The sequence below is a fragment of the Solea solea genome, chromosome 15 (assembly GCF_958295425.1).
Source record: "Solea solea chromosome 15, fSolSol10.1, whole genome shotgun sequence".
NCBI classification, from domain to species: Eukaryota; Metazoa; Chordata; class Actinopteri; order Pleuronectiformes; family Soleidae; genus Solea; species Solea solea.
The window spans coordinates 3,970,120-3,989,811 of record NC_081148.1 but is presented as its reverse complement, the minus strand read 5'-3'; the positions used below and the strand labels follow the sequence as shown (position 1 = coordinate 3,989,811).

The 19,692-nt window shown below is 38.2% G+C and overlaps 2 protein-coding genes across 9 annotated transcripts in view; both read left to right on the top strand.

The window, feature by feature from the left end:
• The first annotated feature begins 569 nt into the window (after window positions 1-569).
• yipf4 (Yip1 domain family, member 4) lies at window positions 570-6,832 on the top strand. Its single transcript, XM_058650710.1, has 6 exons — window positions 570-748; window positions 1,877-2,030; window positions 2,879-3,050; window positions 4,289-4,366; window positions 4,457-4,570; window positions 5,524-6,832. The coding sequence occupies exons 1-6, from the start codon at window positions 691-693 to the stop codon at window positions 5,659-5,661; spliced, it is 714 nt and encodes a 237-aa protein (XP_058506693.1). The 5' UTR covers window positions 570-690; the 3' UTR covers window positions 5,662-6,832.
• Window positions 6,833-14,459: 7,627 nt separating this feature from the next.
• birc6 (baculoviral IAP repeat containing 6) overlaps window positions 14,460-19,692 on the top strand; it is a 118,425-nt gene continuing 113,192 nt past the window's right edge. For all 8 annotated transcript variants that reach the window (XM_058651723.1, XM_058651722.1, XM_058651727.1 and 5 more), the window contains exon 1: window positions 14,460-14,880. In XM_058651723.1, coding sequence (XP_058507706.1) covers window positions 14,670-14,880 — 211 coding nt within the window. In that variant the 5' untranslated portion in view covers window positions 14,460-14,669. The remainder of the gene's footprint in view (window positions 14,881-19,692) is intronic.

The window sequence follows — 19,692 nt, the reverse complement described above, 5'->3', positions numbered from 1 at the left end:
TGTCACTTTGTAAATATTCTGTGTCAGACATCAGAGGAAGTTCAGAGACAGTTTAAAAATCCAATCCAATCCAATCCACTTTGTTTATAGAGCACATTTAAGAACAACACAGTTGCCCAAGATACTGTACAATAACATTAAAATGACACAAAACACAGGTAAAAATTAATAAACAGCTGATAATTGTATTTATTGGTAAGTACAAAAGAACAAACATAGTGGTTTCAAAAACAACACAACAAATATAACATCCATAGAGGGTTATTGTGTTACAAAGTTGTAGAATTGTAATAAATTAATTGTTTTAAATTTTTTTCTTAGGGCTTCTTAATTTTGAGATTGTGTTGAGGTATACGACGTCCTGATGAGATTTTTTAAAAGTGCTATGTCTGGGCAATGTCTTTGAATAAGCAAATGAATTGTTTATTATTCGATAGTTTACCTACTAATGTATTTGCCAGATTTGTATTGCGAAATAAAGTTATTTCAAAAACTACTGGCCACAGAACCCGGAATTAAACACGGAAGCTGGACGCGTCGGCAGACATTTTTCCCTTCAGTATCCTGTTGTTATTATCCACCCATGGCAGCAGCAGCAGCAGCAGACGGAATGACAACACAATGACAGTTTGAAGTGCTTGTTTTAATGCAATTTCTCTCTGGACCCGAGGCAGTGACAGTAGATTAAGAATGCAGTTCCCTCCCAACAATGGAGACTTCACGTTCGTCTCCTCGACAGAGGCTGAAGGTAGGCTAAAACAATGCTAATGCTAAGACAACACCGCAGCTAGCAGGCCTGAAAGCAGCTAAACACGGTTTACGTGTCTGCTTTTGAGTCATGATGGAGCTCGAAGGTTTCAGGATATAAACACAGTCGGTCAGCAAGAATAACACTACTTAGTGTTGTTATTCAAAGCAGCCGTGGTGTGTGTTATTATAGAAATCACATATTAATAGCCAACATGTTTGACTTGATATTGTGACGAGGTGCTTTAATAGTAAAATAGAAAAGTTTATTTTTTTTTAGTAGTTTAGTAGTTTAGTAGTGTGTTTCATAGGGCATTTTATAAACAGTCTTTTATTAGTACAGATAAGGTTAAAAACAGACGTGGCACAGTTTTATTTACATATTTACGCGAACAGGCAAAGGTCATGAGATGTGTACCAATGTTTAAAGTAAACATGATTGATATGGGAAAACATCAACAATCAACAAACAATCGTTCTTTGTGTTCCTTTTAATGTGATTCAGAATAGCTGAAAAAGAAGATTAGCAAAATCGTGTTTAAAAAGTTTACACAGCAATAGTTCATTATTTTGTTTTGCCTCCCTCTGCATCAGTAACAGCTTTCAGTCTTTGGGGAACTACAATCAACATTCTGACATTTTTGGGCCAAACAACTATTGATTTAATTGAGAAAATAGTCAAGAGATTAATGGTCGTAAAAAGAATTAGTTACTTAAAGTTTGTAGCCAGATTTTTAATAAAGAGAAGTATCTATTTATTGTGGTCTATTAAAGTCAGGGCCAATTATCTATGATTGAGTCTGACTTTTAGGAATTAAGTTTGGTTCAATTTCAGTTGCACTAACTTGTTTACATTTATTTTAAAAGTCTGGTTTAAGTCAGACCAACACAATCATTTATTTTTTCTAATTTCATGTACATATTAAACATGGTAATGTCAAATGACCTCACACAATGCTGCTTAAGCTTATCTAGCTCCACATGACTTTCTCTGTGTTTCTCAGTACAGTTGTCTTTTTATCCCTTGTCACCTTCTAACATTCCTGAGCTGCACACAGGAAACACAGCCAGAATACGGACTAAAGTGCAGATAAATTATTAAAATGTGATGAATGAATTTTCTTTACAGAACTCAGCGGCACCATATCGGCCCCAGACATCAAACTAAACATGCAAAGTGATGGCAGTAAAGACCCATATGCCACCACTTTCCTGAGGCAACGAGGCTATGGATGGCTGCTGGAGGTGGAGGAGGACGACAGCGAGGAGATCAAACCTCTTCTGTGAGTCAGTGTTCCAGAGCTTTGGTTTTTCTTTACAAACCTGACTTGGTTTGTTGTTTCATGTAACTAAGGATGTTTAGAATAATTTTTTGAAATAGAAAAATCCATGTCTTCTTCTTTTGTGTAAGAAAAGCTACCATTATTTGCTGTGTATTAATGGGAGTCTCTCCTCCTGTGAGCTTATTGAGCACCAAATTTAATTTAAGTATGGTTATAATTAATATAATATAATATATATACTGTATTCATGTAGTGTTTCCTGTAGGATGTTTTTAGCAGTGGGGACAGGACTGAAAAAAGTTTGTTTATTCACATCAGGCATGATGTGAATAGGCAATATGAATGGGGGAGGGTCTTAAAATAATAATAACATTGGGTCTTAAATAATAATAACATTGTGGTCATAACATCCATAACCTTCTCTGAGGCCAGTCCATCTTATTTTTTAGGTGTGATTGAGCACAGGTATTTATCAGTGATGTAGTGTTGTCTACTGTAGTGAGTATGCCGCCCCCTAGTTACCTAGTTACACTTTAATAGCCTAGCTGTTTAAAAGTTGAGAAAAAGACTATCAAACTGATGTCGGTATCAGTAGATGCTCAAGGTTGTGATACATGTATAGGTCAGGACAAGACAAATGGTATCGCATCATCCCTAATTCATGCAAAAGGTCTAAACAGTTGTGTTGGGAATGTTATGGACATTTCTTTCAGAAGAGAATATGATGCAGAAAATTGAATTCTTCTTGTTGCTGTTTTATACAGCTCTTATGTAAAAATGATTTAAATCCAACCAGTCTGTATGTAAGACTTTAGTCATCATCATAGCATATGTGTGTGTTGGAGCAGGGAGGAGTTGGACATCGACCTGAAGGACATCTACTACAAGATCCGCTGTGTGCTGATGCCAGTGCCATCACTGGGCTATAACCGGCAGGTGGTCAGAGACAACCCAGACTTCTGGGGCCCACTGGCCGTAGTGCTGCTCTTCTCCATGATATCCATCTATGGCCAGTTCAGGGTGAGCAGAACCTAAAAAAGTATAGCTGTGTTTTCAAAATTGCCATTAACAATACTAAATATCAGGACTCTTCAGAATGAAGTCATGCATCCAACTGTGCTGCAAATGTTTCATAATAAAAGGCAAGGCAAGTTTATTTTTATAGTGCCATTCTTACACAAGGCAATTCATTGTGCTTTACAGAAGCAAGTAAATACATTGGAAATTAAAACAAAATCAATAAAAAAAAAAAATCAAGTATAGAAATAAAAAAAATGTAAAACATTAAAAAAATTGAAATCAAGCACAAGAATTTTTCATCTGTTCTGTGTTTGCCCTCCCTTATTTGTCCTTGATGTGGTCACGGGCAGGCCAAGTGGAAAGGGAACTTGGCTTGTAGCTTGGCCGGTTCAAGTCCCCACCAGGTCAAAAGGGTAACCCAAGGTACCCAACCCCATTGCTATCGGGTGCAACTCAGTGTGGCTGCCCACTGCTCCTAATTTTAGGATGGGTCAAATGCAGAGAAATAATAATTTCCCTAAGGGGATTAATAAAGTATATGTGAAAAGGAAATAAGTCACAGGGCTTACACTCCCTCTCAGCTCAAGACTCGACAAGTGCTCTTAACCTGTACTTCCCATTTCATCTAATCAGTGCACCTTTAAGTCAGAGAAACACTGAAAAGACAAAGCATCATAAAAGCCTTTTAGACAAAAATAAATGGATTCAGGAAAGTGAAACTGAAACACAGTGCTTTTGCTTTGAAATGGCTACTGTTGGTGACACTGGATACAGATACAGTGGTCCAAAATAATTGTTTCCTGCTCAGGCAAACCGTGAAACCCTGCATTCCATTTATTTATTTATTTTTATTTATTTTTATTTTGGAGCTCTCTGTATACATACATACATACATACATACATACATACATATCAAAAGAAATATATGGGTTCAAAACTTGCATTAATTTTTATCTAAAAAAAAAAAGTCTCTTTCGAGAGCTGTCCCTTTCATTTTACCTGAAGTGATAAACTGAACAAACAAAACAATGTCACACATATTTATTCATCTTTGAAGATACTTTTCTTATATATACACTTCTTATACATACAGTTTCTGTAAGAGGTGACTAGTAATGATGGTAACATCAAATTGGGTCTCCGTGTCTGATTGAATAAAAATAAATCTCAACTGTTCACATGATAGATGATATTGATGGTATACGTTTATCACAGTTGATGCTGGACTTATTTTTCAGGTTGTGTCTTGGATTATCACCATCTGGATATTTGGCTCACTGACCATCTTCCTGCTGGCCCGTGTTCTTGGTGGTGAGGTAAGTGCAGCCTCTCTAAATATCCTCACACCTGACTGTTAACATGTTATTGTACAACATCAACATTTTTTGTTTTTTCTTTTTTGTCAGGTGTCATACGGCCAGGTTCTTGGAGTGATTGGATATTCCCTTCTTCCTCTCATCGTCATAGCTCCTCTGCTTTTGGTGATCAGGGTGTTTGAAATTGTCTCTACACTAATCAAAGTGAGTCAAAGACCACACAGTAGTAGTGAAGAGAGATAATGATGTTGATGAATGATGTTGATGGGATGGCTCATTTGCCCTATTGTTGTAAATGCTAGTGTGACATGGAGCTTCCCTCCTGTCTGCCAGTTGTTAGCTGAAGAGCAGAGGAGGTTGCAACCAGAAGCAAAGCTTCCTTCGATCTTGGATTTTTTTTCTGTGTGTTCCACAACTGAATCAAACCAGAAAACACTTAAATCAATTATAAACGTCTTAATATGTATTTGTCTATGATATAAATAGTAAATTGTAGTCCTATGTGTTGCTCCTTCACCCCCCTCTCCATATATCCACTAAATGTGGTTTTTCTGTTTTTTTTTTTCCCCCCCAAATACTTTAAAGTGTAACTAAACCCTAAACCACCTTTTTCATATGTAGACCAGTGTATTTAGTGTAAAGTATCGAAATTACAAATCATAAAATTGAATCATTCAGATATTGCCATTGGCTTTCTTTGTCTACTCTTTCATCACATTTTTATCTAATCAGCACCAGGCTTGTTGTCCCAGGCTCCTCCCCCTTCATAAATGCCCGAACCTGTTGCTTCGATTGAGAGGCTGGTCTCACTGAGCATCTCATGCAGCTGCAACTCAGTGTCAGATTTCACTACCAGACCACACCCCCTGCACTTCTCCCCCCCTCTCTCCCTCCCTCTCTCAGCCCATTTTTGACATTTTTCAAAATCAGGTATTTGGTGGAGTTAGCCTCAGAAGATGGGTTTTAAGTTTAAATGTGTTATTTTGTGACGCTGCTGTGTGAAATTCTTTCTTTGATTTTCTTTAAGGACAGGAGACAAAACCTTACAAACTTTATTTTACAGTTATATTGGCTGTTTAACAGATAAAGCAGGGAACTTGTGCATAAAATGGTGTAGACTGAAGCTAACAGTACATTGTCTTGCTTTTATGTTGCAGCTGTTGGGAGTCTTCTGGGCTGCTTACAGCGCTGCGTCACTGCTTGTCGGAGATGAGTTCAAAACCAAGAAGCCTCTTCTCATATACCCAATTTTCCTTTTGTACATCTACTTCCTTTCACTTTATACCGGTGTGTGACTGGATGAATTGGAACTGTGGACCTTCAAATGGACAGTGACTCTGGGACATTGGGGTAAAATGTCAAACAATGGAACCGGGATTTTTAAAAAACAAACAAACCTTTATTTCCTTCTTTTTTTAAATTCCAGATGACGGGGTGCTGGGAATATATATAATATATATATATCAATGTATATAGATTTGTCCCTTTTTGTCTTTGGTCAATAAAATGCTTATGTTATTACAGCATCAACTTTGGTATGCTAATCTCTCACTCATCTCTGTCCTGCATTTGTTTTAGTAGTTGTAAAACTGAAAATAATCACAGAGCTACGTATTAATGTCATGGTTTATTGTTTGCTTTCTCACAGTCATGTTGCCAAATATTTATGTTTATGTTCATGATAAAGAAAGAGAATGTGAACAAAGGCAGAACTACATGCACAGATTGTTGAGGATAATGTTCTTTACTGTTACGTGTACTGTAATGAACCATTAATGAGAAATGTCCATCAATGCTTTTCTTTCTTAATTTTCCTAATTCAGAAGCCGATGAACTGGGGCAGTTAGAGTGACATGAACTAGGGATGCACGATATCAGTATTGGCTGATAATGGTTTTGAAATATGTTATCAGACATCCGCAAGCACGCCATGCTCCCCGATTTGAATAATGACAAAAGCAGTAGGCTGAAAAAGCTCCTCCCTTCTTGACTTCTATGCTGGCGCCCTCTACAGTTATTATTTTTTGTGTTTATTTATCTTGCACAAGAAAGAAAAATGTATTTCAACATCTGCTGTGACGTGAGCATGCAAAATATGGTGTTAATTTCACAACGGAACAGACTAAATGACCTCGTATACTGTATATCGGTATTGGTTATCAGTCCAAGCACTCCCAATATGTCAGATATTGGCAAAAAGTCCAATATCGTGCATCACTAATTTATGAACCAACCATCTGCTAAATGTGGTACCTTGTTTCCCTAATTCTTGTTTGTCTCTGGTTCCATCTAGAAGTATATAATCAGTTGTTCAAAAATGACAGTAAATGTGTAGTCTGGTATTTACTGACTCATTCCTGCAACACAGATACACATGCTAACACTGTGTTGAGAAAGTGTTGAGTTGGTCTCAGTCGGCTGGATTCACTCAGAATGTCATTAAAAATAATGTTTTGCACACACACACACACATACTGTCTATAGTTTTGGCGCTAATGCTCAGTAATAGCATGTAGCATTAGCATGCTTCATGGAAATGCTGTGTATGTTTTAATTCTCTCATGCTGATTTCAACTTTCAGTGTATACAGCTATGTGAAATACAAATGTTAGCATACCAACATGGTTATTAGTCATAATTTGAACCTGTTATATTAATAACACTTAAATATGGAGTTCTGTATTTTCCAAGGCTGCTTTAAATGTAGATTGTTCCTCATGCTAGGTTTGTTTAGCCAAGAAATTACTATAAGGAAATGGATATACTATAAGTTTAGAGGTGTCCAAGAAAAAAATATAGCTTTGACAGTTTTATCAATAGCACCAACATGTCAAGATGGAAGGATGAAGAGTGACTTATAACCACACAGTTCAACCGCAGTTCACTATGCATCACACGAGAAGTAGCAAAAAAACACAAGATATGAAGTGAATATATCAAATCACTCACAACAAAAATTAAAAGTTACAATGCTCTTTAAGCAGCTTATGTAGGGTCTTTTTAGATTTGACTTATTAATATGGAACAAAAACGGTTGCACTTCTAGATCCTGTCAACAACCTTCATTGGCGATAAGGGGCCTAGAGTCCAAAACCTGATTGAAACACCTGAATTCAATGACAGGTGTGGACAAATAGTCTATGTTCAATTAATGAATCACATCTTGTTTAAACATAAAAATGTACTGAGTGCTTGAAACCTGAAATGATGACAGTGTGAGAGGCTGAAAGAAGATGCAAATTAAAGGTTTTTTTTGTCACCTATTAAGGATTTACGGTAAGTAGTAAACTATGGATATCACTATTGAAGGTTGAGTTGACTTTTGCTTCGTTCCATTCACATTGGAAGTCAGAGGTCGGAAGTGGGAGTGAGGTCACCCCCGAGTTCACCGTGTTTCGATTGAGATTTTGGAAAGAAACGTATGGATGCCAATACCAGTCAATAACAACCCTCTTTGTGGTGTTTTGTGCATAAACAGTGTAGCAACATGTCTATGGTTAAGAATTAAGCAGCCGTTTTTGAATCCTATGATGGGTTTGTTGAGGTTGCTCCAAGTTTTGGAGTTCGAAATCCGAGTTAAGGGGGCGTTCCTGTTAAAGAAACACCCCCTGACCCCCTGAATTCCAGGTTCTGGCTACAACTGGAAATCACCAGTGGTGTGCACAGACATTTGGAAGGGCAGGGGCAAAAATGAAAAGGGCACTTATGGCGCACCAGTGGGACAGGCACCACTAGTACAGTATATCATTTCCCACATTCTCACACAGATCTACAGGGACATCATCACTGAGGTGGTCATTTTCTATACAGCACTGAGTATAATTTCCTCTAAGGAAATCCATTGGGACACTGTCATGTCAGGAGCAGAAGTTGTGATCCTCACTGTGCATGCCACTGGATCTCTATTTCCTGTGTCACCTCTAATCCAAGAAGTCTCTAATCCAAGAAAGTCTACAGTGACATTTGGAGAACAATGACGTGTATGAATGACAATCTACACACACTTTAACAACAGATGATGATGCATTCAAAGTATGTCTTTGAGTTCCTCCTTTGAGTTTTGGCGCTGTATCACCGCCCACAGTTAACTTTCTCCACCTGTGACCTAAGGCTTCATTCCCTTTGTGTGCTGCATGGGAGAAGAGTGTGATGCAACAGAGGAAGATATGTGTTTGGTATGCAGACTGTCAGGTCTGAGCAGACTTGATTTTCTCAGGTGGATGTGATAACACAGCTGGAATTAGGGATGGGCATGCTATTTGAATATTGTAGAGAATATTTGTCAAAAAATATGGTTTGACAAATAAGCACTAGTGAAAGTAATGCAGGGTTCACTGTATGTTGAGCTATGTGGAGCAGTTAATGAGATGCATTCAAAGACCCTGGTCAATTCCCTCACTTCTGCAAAGACACATGCAGTCAGTCCATTGATGAAATTCTTGCTTCTGCTGCCTCCTTGTGGTAGTAGATGAACCACAAATTAGGAAGTCACTGGAATGCACTGAAAAAAATTGGAAAGAAATTTCCAGTGCATTTTTAATATAATAACACAATCGCATGATCAACTTTTTCGCAATCAAACAAATAATTGAGTATTCTTGCTCAATTTAGGCCGAGGCTAAAAACCAGGGGTGGCCGCGCTTACACCGTCAGAGCGCCTCGGCTTTGGAACGGCCTGCCCGAGGACATAAGGCTTGCGAACTCAGTATCATCTTTTAAATCTCTTCTTAAAACTCATTTTTATAGACTTGCTTTTATGTGATGCCGTCTTTATCTTTTGATCTCTTTTTATTTATCTCTTTTTATCTAGAGTGTTAACCAGTGTTTATCCTTTCATCTCACTGCTTTCTTCCTTTCTGTGTATTTTTATTATGTATGTAAAAGCACTTTGTATATTGCTGTTTTTAAAGGTGTTATACAAATAAAGCTTTACTTACTTACTACTACTACTTACTTACTTACTTATTCTACCTGGAATATGAACTACTTACTATATAAGTACTTATATTTATATACATAAAACACCTTATTTATTTTTTTTATTAATCATAGTTAGTCAAAAAGTTGGATACATGTATAGACATTTACAGTAAGATAAAAGACATTTCCCATCAAAAACTCATAAGTGACAAAAATTCAATGCTATGTGTTGGTTTATTATCTGCTGCCAAGCAACGAAATTTCGTTGCCAGTTTTCACTGCTGTGTATTCTGTGCAATGACAATAAAAGGAAGTCTAAGTCTAAGTCTAAGTCTAACTAGCATGTAGTATGTACCCACAGAGCAATTCTGTTCTCCTGGGACTAAGAGAGGAACTGAGAGACCACATATCACATATTCATTACATCTGCCACAAACATTCCCTCAGACTCATGGATGCCCTGATTACAAACTGGATTTTAACCTTGTGAGATAGGGGAGAGTACTAACACTGAGCAGCCTTGACAGAGGTCTACTTTCTCTATTTGATCAATAATTTCATAATAACCTCTCAGCATAACGTCAACAGAGTGATCTGTGAGAGAGACCGACACTTGTGTAACTCCTCTGGTTTGTGTTTACGGCCTTTGCTCATTCTGTTCCATCATGCGAGGCTGTGACCAATCACAGTGCAGTTCAGAGAAAGACGGGGTGCTCCTATTGGCTGTTCCACTGCATCTGCTTTGCATACAGATCTCTTTGTGCAATAATGAGCTTTCCATTTAAGTGTGATTAACAGTGTTTGTATGTGGCACCACTCATCTTGGAATCCCATGTCAGGGTTGATGAGGTTGCTTTGAGTTCCCGAGATAGTAATCCATTTCAATTTCATAATTATTTGGAATTATTTATGATTGACAGAGGTTTCCTTTATGTGTCTGCATTTTGATGGGGGCGCCCCCTATTGACGAGCTGCCACTGGTAAACTCACCTAACAGCACACGCTACAGTGATGTAACCAGTGTATTCTTCTATAACCTTTTCACAATTGTTTACAAAAACATCATCTTTCTAACAGATATTTTCTCCTCTGGTTAAACACATGTATTACAACCATTGAGAAACAGCACAATGAAAGCTACCGTGTGTGAAAAACACTTAATATATCAACAGTTTATACAGTTAGAAATGCCATTTATCCCAAACTACAGGCATATACTGTAGTGGCTTTATTATGTACAAGTGAATCTGTGTATCATTCGTTCAGTCGATTTTCATAATGAAAGGAAACATGAAAAAATGGTTCGTGAGAAAGGTGTTTCCATAAAACATCTTGTGCAATTTAAGATTTCAGACTTCAGACTTAAGGGGACCTGTTGCAGTGAGAATCTGAGATAAAGAGATTGCCTGAGGTCATTTGTGATATAATACTGGAGAACCTGCTGATTACGCTGTCTGAGACCTCACAGGAAGTAACAATAGAGGTTTCATGATTATTTCCTTTTAATGTCAGAAAAAAGCATGAACTCATCACACACTGCAATACTAGATGTTTGAAAACACTGCCACCTTATGGACAGAGCTAGAAATAACAAGACTAGTTCACTCACTAACTCACTCACTCACTCACTCACTCACTCACTCACTCACTCACTCATCTTCTACTGCTTTATCCTCCACATGGGGGTTGAGGGGGACGCAGGTGCCAATCTCAGTTGACATAGGGCAAAGGGCCAAGTGTCCAATTTACCACTATTGCACAAACTATTAAGAAAAGCAAAACAACTTTTTTTGTTTGTTGTTGTTTTAAATATTTTTTTAATTAAATGAGTAATTAATATTAAGTTCATTTGAACAATGCATGTGTGTGTGTGTGTGTTCTTTTGATTGAGGACATTTTGGGAAAGTGAGGACATTTTTGCTGGTTGTCATATCTTTAAAGGGCTTTTTCAGGGTTAATTCGGTTTAGGTTGATTTAAAGGTTAGGATTAGGCTAAGATTTAGCAGAAGACACTTAGTTGTGAGGATTGAGGTTAGAGGAAGAGTTGAAACCATTAGTTTACAAACACTATATAAAAAGACACATATGCTTTTTTTCTCACTGTCTGACATGAAATCAGACAATCACTTTTCCTGTTTTAGGTCCGTTAGGATTACCAAAATTATTTCTATTTGCTAAATGCCAAAATAATGAGAGAAGGAGTTTTTTAGACAATTTTTTATTACTTTCTTCAAAGTCAGAAGTTTACATACACTGAGATTATTAAGCCTTTAAACAATTTTGGAAAGCCCAAATGAAGATGTCATGTCTTTGGAAGCTTCTGATAGGTTTATTGACAACATTTGAGTTAATTAGAGACACACCTGTGGAAGTATTTTAAGGCAAACCTGAAACACACTGCTTCTTTGTGTAACATCATGGGAAATTCAAAGGAATCAGCCAAGATATCAGGAAGAGAATTGTGGACTTGCACAAGTCTGGTTCATCCTTGGGTGCAATTTCCAGATGCCTGAAGGTGCCACGTTCATCTGTTCAAACAATTATACATAAGTATAAACACCATGGGAATGTCCAGCCATCATACCGCTCAGGAAGGACACGGGTTCTGTGTCCCAGAGATAAACGTGCTTTGGTCCGAAATGTGCATATGAACCCAATAACAAAAGCAAAAGACATTGTGAAGATGCTGGCTGAAGCTGGTAAGAGTGTGTCATTATCCACAGTGAAACGAGTACTCTACCGACATGGGCTGAAAGGCCACTCTGCCAGGAAGAAGCCATTACTCCAAAAGAAACATAAAAAAGACAGATTACAGTTTGCAAATGCACACAGGGACAAAGACCTTAATATTTGGAGACATGTCCTGTGGTCTGACGAAACTAAAATTGAACTGTTTGGCCATAATGACCATCATTACATTTGGAGGAAAAAGGGGGAAGCTTGCAAGCCTGAGAACACCATCCCAACTGTGAAATACGGGGGTGGCAGCATCATGTTGTGGGGTTGTTTTGCTGCAGGAGGGACTGGTGCACTTCACCAAATAGATGGCATCATGAGGGAAGAACATTATGTGGAAATATTGAAGCAGCATCTCAAGACATCAGCCAGGAAGTTGAAGCTGAATTAGGTACTTCATGTGTCTGGTATAATTCATACAGTATGTTTAATGTTAATTTGGTTAGTAAAATTATTGCAGATCTGCTGCATCTGTACCTGGATATGAACATTTACCATCAGGATGAAGATATGGTATAGGATAAATCGGTAGATAATGGATGGATGGATTTCTTTAAGTTTAGGATGCCTTTGATGAGTTTTTAATGATGCTTCATTGTTTTCTTGTTGCATAATTTTTGACATAGTGGTGATGGGATTTATAAACTCTTGTCAAAAGCAAGCTCCCTCTTGAGGCAAAAGTTTCAGTCAAGCAGCTGATTATGGATTACTGTAAAGCAGTTGGTGTAGTGGTTAGCACTCTTGCCTTTGCAGCAAGAAGAGCCGGGTTCAAGCCCCAGTTGGAACAAGGGTCTTTCTGCATAGAGTTTGCATGTTCTCCCCGTGTGTGTGGGTCTTTGCCGGGTTCTGTCCAGAGTGTACCCTGCCTATCGCTCTATCAGCTGAGATTGGCGCGACCCTCCTGTGAAGGATAAAGCGGTAGCAAATGGATGGATTACACTGCATGTGGTGCGTCCTTCCCTTATCCCTCCTCAATTTTCTTCAATTATTCATGAACATAGCTACATTTCTTTATAAATCTCTCTTCAATAATTTGGATAAGTTAGTCCTATGATTTGTTTGGGGTAAGATCTTTTGGCCTCAGTCTTGCTGCACATATACAAAATGCTGCTGCTTGTCTTTGGACAGGTGCACATAAATAAGAGTGCATATATTTTTATTGTTTCTTTTGTATTTTGAGCTTTTCTTTTAATTATTTTTACTTATTTTAATGTTGTTTGTTGTTTGCCTGTAGTATGTGCAAACACTAACCATGCTCTGTAGCCCATACTATACTGTATTTTATGGTTATCATCATGTTAAAGGGAGTGCTTCAAATACTTGTCCATAGAAATGGATCAAAGTCATTGCATTTACCACCAAAGCAAGAAAAGATGGCTGATCATTTTCAAATGGAAGGACAAAGGAAAATGTGGGCTACAGAGGTGGGTACTTTTTGATGGTTTGATCCTGATTTTGTGCCTAAAAAAATTAAAAATATTTTTTGTTTCTTTAAGTCAAGCAGTCACCATCACTATTGCTATTTCACAGGTAACTCAACAATAATTTAAATACATTTCTAAGGAGTTTTTAAGCATACATTTCATTTATAGTTTAATATTTCTGAGGGAAATTTTTCCTTTTCGATAATCTATGACCATGAGCATTCTATATGATGAACCAGCGGCATTGTGTTTACCATTTATTGTTGCATTATTTTGTGCAAGAAATATGGTCCATATTACTATTTTGTGATTTAGGTGTAAGTGTGCTATTGACATTGTTTCCCGTTAGCTGGGTAAGTGGAATGTTTTCTACTTCATAATGTTAGTTGTCTGTGGAACAAATAAAATGAATCTGTAATTAAAATCTTCACTATAGTAATAGTGTGATTGCCAAATGACACATATTGCTGTGAGAAATATATAGTCTGTTTTTCAGTTTTAGGGTTAAAATATAACTAGAATGCGTACATTTCCACATACGATGTAGCTGGGAATGAGTATGTGTGTGTACATTTCTTCACGTTAAGTCATGCTGTTGCCTTTGATCTGTGCGTGATCTATCTGCATTAGATTTGCCCTCTCAATTCATTTTCTATTTTAAGACAAATTGCAGTAAACATTTTTTTAAAGTTTAAAACTCAGAAAAAAAATAGTCGTTAAAGTATGAATTGTTGAAATCGGCTAGGAGATTTTGACTTCATTATAATAATAATAATAATGATGAAGATGATAATAGTCAAGTTGCTATTCTAGTCTGTAAGCGTTAAATACAGAAATCGACTGTGTGGAGTAATGATTTAAAGTGTGTAGTAACTCGTCAGGAAGAATTGCGACCTCTCTTGCTGTCTTTGTTGCAGAGATATTCTGTGTTCCCATTATTTTGACCACGCGTTAATTCTCAGTTGTACTTGTTGTTATCGCGAGAAGTGGCGTGGAGATACGCTCGCTGCGTCTACCTATCGACAGCCCAGCCTGGAATTCCTTAGTGCTGATGGTGAATAGCCACCGCTGCGGTGACGGGCGGAGGAGAAGCAGCCGCAGAAGGAGTCAGGGGTGGCTGAAGAGCGATAGATCGGATTCGGTCTTTCAGATTTGACAGTATTACGTGTATCGTCGGATCATTATAAACCCCAGGGAGGAAGGGAAAGGAAAAATAAGGAAAGATGGCGGCCGCGGCCTCGCCGGGCTCCGGCTCGTCCACCTCCTCAGACTGGATTGTACTGAGAGACGGCTGCCTGCGCTGCGACGAGGAGGGCCTGCGAAGCCTTTCCTACCACCCGGCCCTCAACGCTATCTTGGCCGTTACCAGCCGCGGAAGCATCAAAGTTATTGACGGCACTTCGGGGGCCATTCTCCAGGCTTCAGCGCTACACAGTAAGCACCGGAGCCCACTGTCAAGCACTGACACCCAATAGTTTCAGTTGTGACAAACCAGCCGCTGGCTGTCAACACACTCAAAAACACGACACACGCCGAGTCTGCAGGCCCAGAGCTAGTTCAGCTGTTTGTCCGCCACTATTGCGTTAGTTAGTCTGCTCTGCGTATGGATAGTAACAATACATCCGTCAGATGTTGAAGTGTGTAATTGAGTGATGCTTGAGCGCTTCTGTTTGCTAATGTTTACCACTGCTGCTACATGACATATCCAATATATAAGCTAACAGTAAGCTAGTTAACTTAGCACAATGCTAGTTCGCCGGGAAACCTTCCCGGTCAGTTATCTGTTATTCTAGTGGTCAGTCACGACAGCGTTACGTTGTTGGTAGTGCACAGATAAATTGGACATTTTAAGCACCACGCATGCTGCTGTTTAGTTAAATGTAACATATCGTGACAGCGTGAACCGATGTGGTAACACCGGAGCTAGCTAACTAGCTAGCGGCTCCTGTAGTGACTTAATTCGAGCGCTCCGTCTGTCATTTGGAAGTACGGGTGCGATGCTGAAAGTAAGGTGACATGCTGATGCAGAGGTGCTGTCGTGGTGTTCTTGTACTCTTAATATGGTTAATTCAGTAATTCAAGTGAGCAGCGTGACACTTGTGTTGTATGTCAACACAATGTTATGTCACAACGTAGTGACAGGACATTAGAGTTTCTGTAAAAGACAGGAAGTAGCTTCTCAAGCTGTTCTCGACTCTCACAGCATCGATCATGGTCCTGTTACAACTAGTAGTGTAGTAATAGTGTTTATTGAAACTGCCTTCCGAAGCAATATTGGCCATTTCACTAAATTTGTAAACACAAATGTAAACTACCCAGCTCTCTTTACATTTCAACAATTGTATTTAAAAAAAAATCCTGAACATCACCTTAAAAAATCTAACACTATCTTCTTTGGATAATAACCTTTATTCCCAATTTAGCCTTTACTTTTTGAGTTATGCTGCTCACAAACTGACAAACACGGCTAAAAACACAACTTCCTTAGTGGAGGTTATAACAAGGGATGGTTTTTTGTGTCTGATTTTAGACCAATGTCACATCTTTGGACTATCAACCAATACCAATAAAAGGGTTGGGCATTTCTAGCAAACATGAGTTGCTATTCCTTTTTTTTTAGCTAAAAGGAATAGCTGTAGTTATTGCTATTCAGTGGTATTGTTTTTGGAATTTTCTAAACCCCAATGATGAGAGCTAGTTAAAGTAATGCAGAGTTCACATTGTGTTAAGCTAACAGGAGCAGCTATCAAGATGCATACACAGACCCTGGTAAATGTTGTCACTTTTGCAGGATCTACAGCGTGTTGAGCTTAGAGGAGCAGCTTCAAGATGTAGTCAAGAAACCTCATCTCACAACTTCTCCAAACACACATGCAGTACACTTACTACCTTGTGGTAATAGGTGCACCACAAATTAGGTAGTCGTTGGAGTAGAAATATTGGTTTTTTATAAATGCAATCATTGATAAAACATTTATTTTGTGTCTTTAAATAAACACTAACTGATCTACTTTTCATAAACAAGCAAATATCGAATGATTGAATGGTCATTCCCATTCCTAAACCATATTATTTTGATTGTCTCTTATAAACAACTATGTTGTGAATAAGACAGTTATGCTGATGCATATATCCAAGCAATTAGTAGCCAAACTATATGGTGGACTTTTGCAGCTCGCTCACTCGTATCCTTGTCATGGCGGTGGTGGCGTACATTTCTCTTTACAGCATGTTGCCGTGTGAAGCATTTGTGACATATTTTGGGTTCATGGATCATATCAGATTTAGCTGTTTCTTCCTCCAGTATCTGATCTAGTGATCAGACTCTCTGTGTTACTGTTTGCTGAGTATAGTATCAGCTCGTCCTTGGTAATAACATGACACCTTTAACCATGTTCTAAGAAGGCACTTTAGCAAGTGTACTTTGTAATCTGCTGGGGTAGCAATAATATGGCTGATGACTGGAACACAATCAATAAATTGATCAGGGAGACATGACCCACTATTGGCTTGACTCCAGACATCACAGAGCATAGAATCAGGAAGACCCTCCACAGCAGTGTGTCATAACATGATCATCCTTCATACAGTTTATTTTTTAAGAGGATCCTTTCGCCCCATTGCCCCTGTGCTGTGTTTCAGCCAGTCATTTGTACATGCAGCATTTCAACTTTTCTTTATGAGCAATGATTCATTGTATTGTCCTGTTTTTATGTTTTGCCATGCATGTGTATGATGGCAAACCTGTTTTTCCTGCTGGGGATAAATAAAGTTGATGCTTTCACACTCTTAAATTTGTGTGAGCAGCTGATGTGTAGACCTTGTGGAGGAAGTTTCACACTGACCATTATCAGTAAATTAAACTAACACCGACCATGGTTTTGTTGCAGTTTTTCTTTCTCCATATGAAGCATCAATGGTGATCATGGCTAACTTCACAACTAGAGCTCTAGTTTCTTTCAGTATGGGTGTTGACTGTAAACAGTATTACTACACTACACTCTCATACACAACAGTGCTATGTTACACTTTGAATAAAGTGCAAAACATTTCAAGCTTTTTTGAAAGTATGATTTTTAAAAAAGTAAGATGCATCTTTGATTGATGAAAACACTTTCAACATGTACATTACTAATGTATCTGTGCAGTGAAGCCACTTCTCTGGAAACTCTCATCCTCCATCATTGCTCTTTTTCAGTATGTCTCTACAGCATTGTGTCAGTTTACTTTTCATTTCGGTACTCTACAATGTTCTGGTCAAGGTGATTTCCAGATGTGGCACTTTGCTGTCTCAGAATCTGTTAAATTGTACATGGCTTCTCCAGGTAAAAAAACCTCATTATAGGATATTTACTATTCTCTGTACATTACTGCAAATGCTGCTCAAATATAAATCTGTCAGTCAGAGAAAGTTTGCTGTGTGTGCTCCACTTCCTCTTCCCACTGTGCTCTCAAATTAAAGCAACTTGGTCTGTCAAATAACACTTTAGTATGGGAAAAGTTAAACTGATTCTGACTGCATCAGAAAAAAACATTTATATGTTATTACTCAAGTAACAAATTATATAAAATATACATTGCATATAATTTTTAAATTCTAGAGATGGTGGTGCATTCAGATGCAGTGGCACCACTGTGTTTCCTATAATGATGCACCAACCACAATACCAAACTGACATTGTTGCAACCCCAGTTTTACTACCACACTGTACAACAAACTCGGTACCTTCGTCACATGCTTTGAAACAAGCAAAAACATTGTGACAAATGTTAATTTCAGAAGAAAGGTGAGTGAGCAGGCTGTCATGTAGCTAAACCACTTCTTTACATGTTTGTTTAACAAGTGGTTTGATACTGGAGCGTTTATGTTTATATTCTATACAAACACTGACGAACAGCAACATTTGGGGTCTCTGCACCCCTCTGCAGTGAGTAGACCAGTATGGGTGTGTGGTATTGCATTTAGGAGAGGACAGAACTCGACCATTATACATGGACTTGCATACATGCTGTACAAACATTGAACTGAAAAGCGATGTTTGCTGTCTTTGGTCCCCACAAACGCAAGTAGACCAGTATGAGTGCATGAGAGTGTACAGCGGCTCCCGCCCAGCATTTCAGAGCAGAGAATGTTGCTGAATTTTACATGATTTGAACAACCTTTTAAATCATTATTGTTAGTTAAACATTTTCCTATTGGATGACAAAGTCAAAAGAGATATTTTTTTTATCACTTTACATGGTCTTTAAGGTTTTTTTGAGGTGTCGTATGAGGTACCAACAAACAAAATGTCTGTCCTGATTGTACTGGGCGCAACCCCTGTGTGAGAACCCCACTGAGACACTGAGGCTAGATCTCACAGAAAACAGGGCTGCCAGCAGGAACACAAGGAAACACTACTTTTTTTTTATTACATGTAACAAAAGACTCACCTAATAAAATCTATGTTAGCTTTAGTCTGTGGTATCTTTAAGGAAATGTTTGCTGCTTAACTTGCGTTGGACAACCGTTTTCATTTGGAAACTGAAGTTTCTGTCGCTTTTTGTGTTGTAAACAGCTGCTGCTGTTTGTGTTAGAGGTGGCTAGTCATGTCAGTCTTGTTAAAGCTTACCATCTGTGTTTATATTGGTCCCACGAAAGCCTTGCTGTCTTGACCACCAGGGTGGTGCTTTTGCTGAAAAACTGTTCATTGATTTACAATTAGGGATGCAACTATTAACTGTGGTTAAAAACATTAGGTTACTTTTATGTAACCATAACTGCACAGCCCAAGTTCCACTTTCAAAACTGACATTTTAGTTAAATTCTTTTCTATGAACAGCAGTAGCACGGTGATGAAAATGACACGTTACTGCAGGTGGAACTTAAGTCTGATGAATCAGCTTAGGGTGCTGTGCGGCAACAAGATCAATAGTGTAACTGTGAACTACTGTGGACACTGGTAAAGTGACACAGTATGGGCAGCCCATGTCTAAGAGGAAAGGAACAGTGGACAAATGTAACACCTAATAGAATTTTGAATTTCCAAGAGATGTTTGGTAAATTCATTAAAATGTATTTATTTAAATCATATTCAAAGAAATCCTTGCTTGAAATTTTTTTGCTTATTTGACCCCAAAAAAATCTCCCTCAAAGCTTTGACAGTCACTGATTTATGGTGTCCAATTAGTCTCATCCCCAATTTACATGTTTTTGTACTGTGGGAAGAAGTAGGAGCACTGTGTGACCTACTTGACCTTCTGCTG

What these genes read in the sequence shown, in the direction of transcription:
- yipf4 (XM_058650710.1), top strand. Translation starts at nt 691, where the DNA reads ATGCAGTTCCCTCCCAACAATGGAGACTTCACGTTCGTCTCCTCGACA. An exon ending in CTCCTCGACAGAGGCTGAAG is followed by an intron (nt 749 to 1,876) that starts GTAGGCTAAAAC and finishes TTTTCTTTACAG; the next exon opens with AACTCAGCGGCACCATATCG. An exon ending in TTGTCTCTACACTAATCAAA is followed by an intron (nt 4,571 to 5,523) that starts GTGAGTCAAAGA and finishes TTTATGTTGCAG; the next exon opens with CTGTTGGGAGTCTTCTGGGC.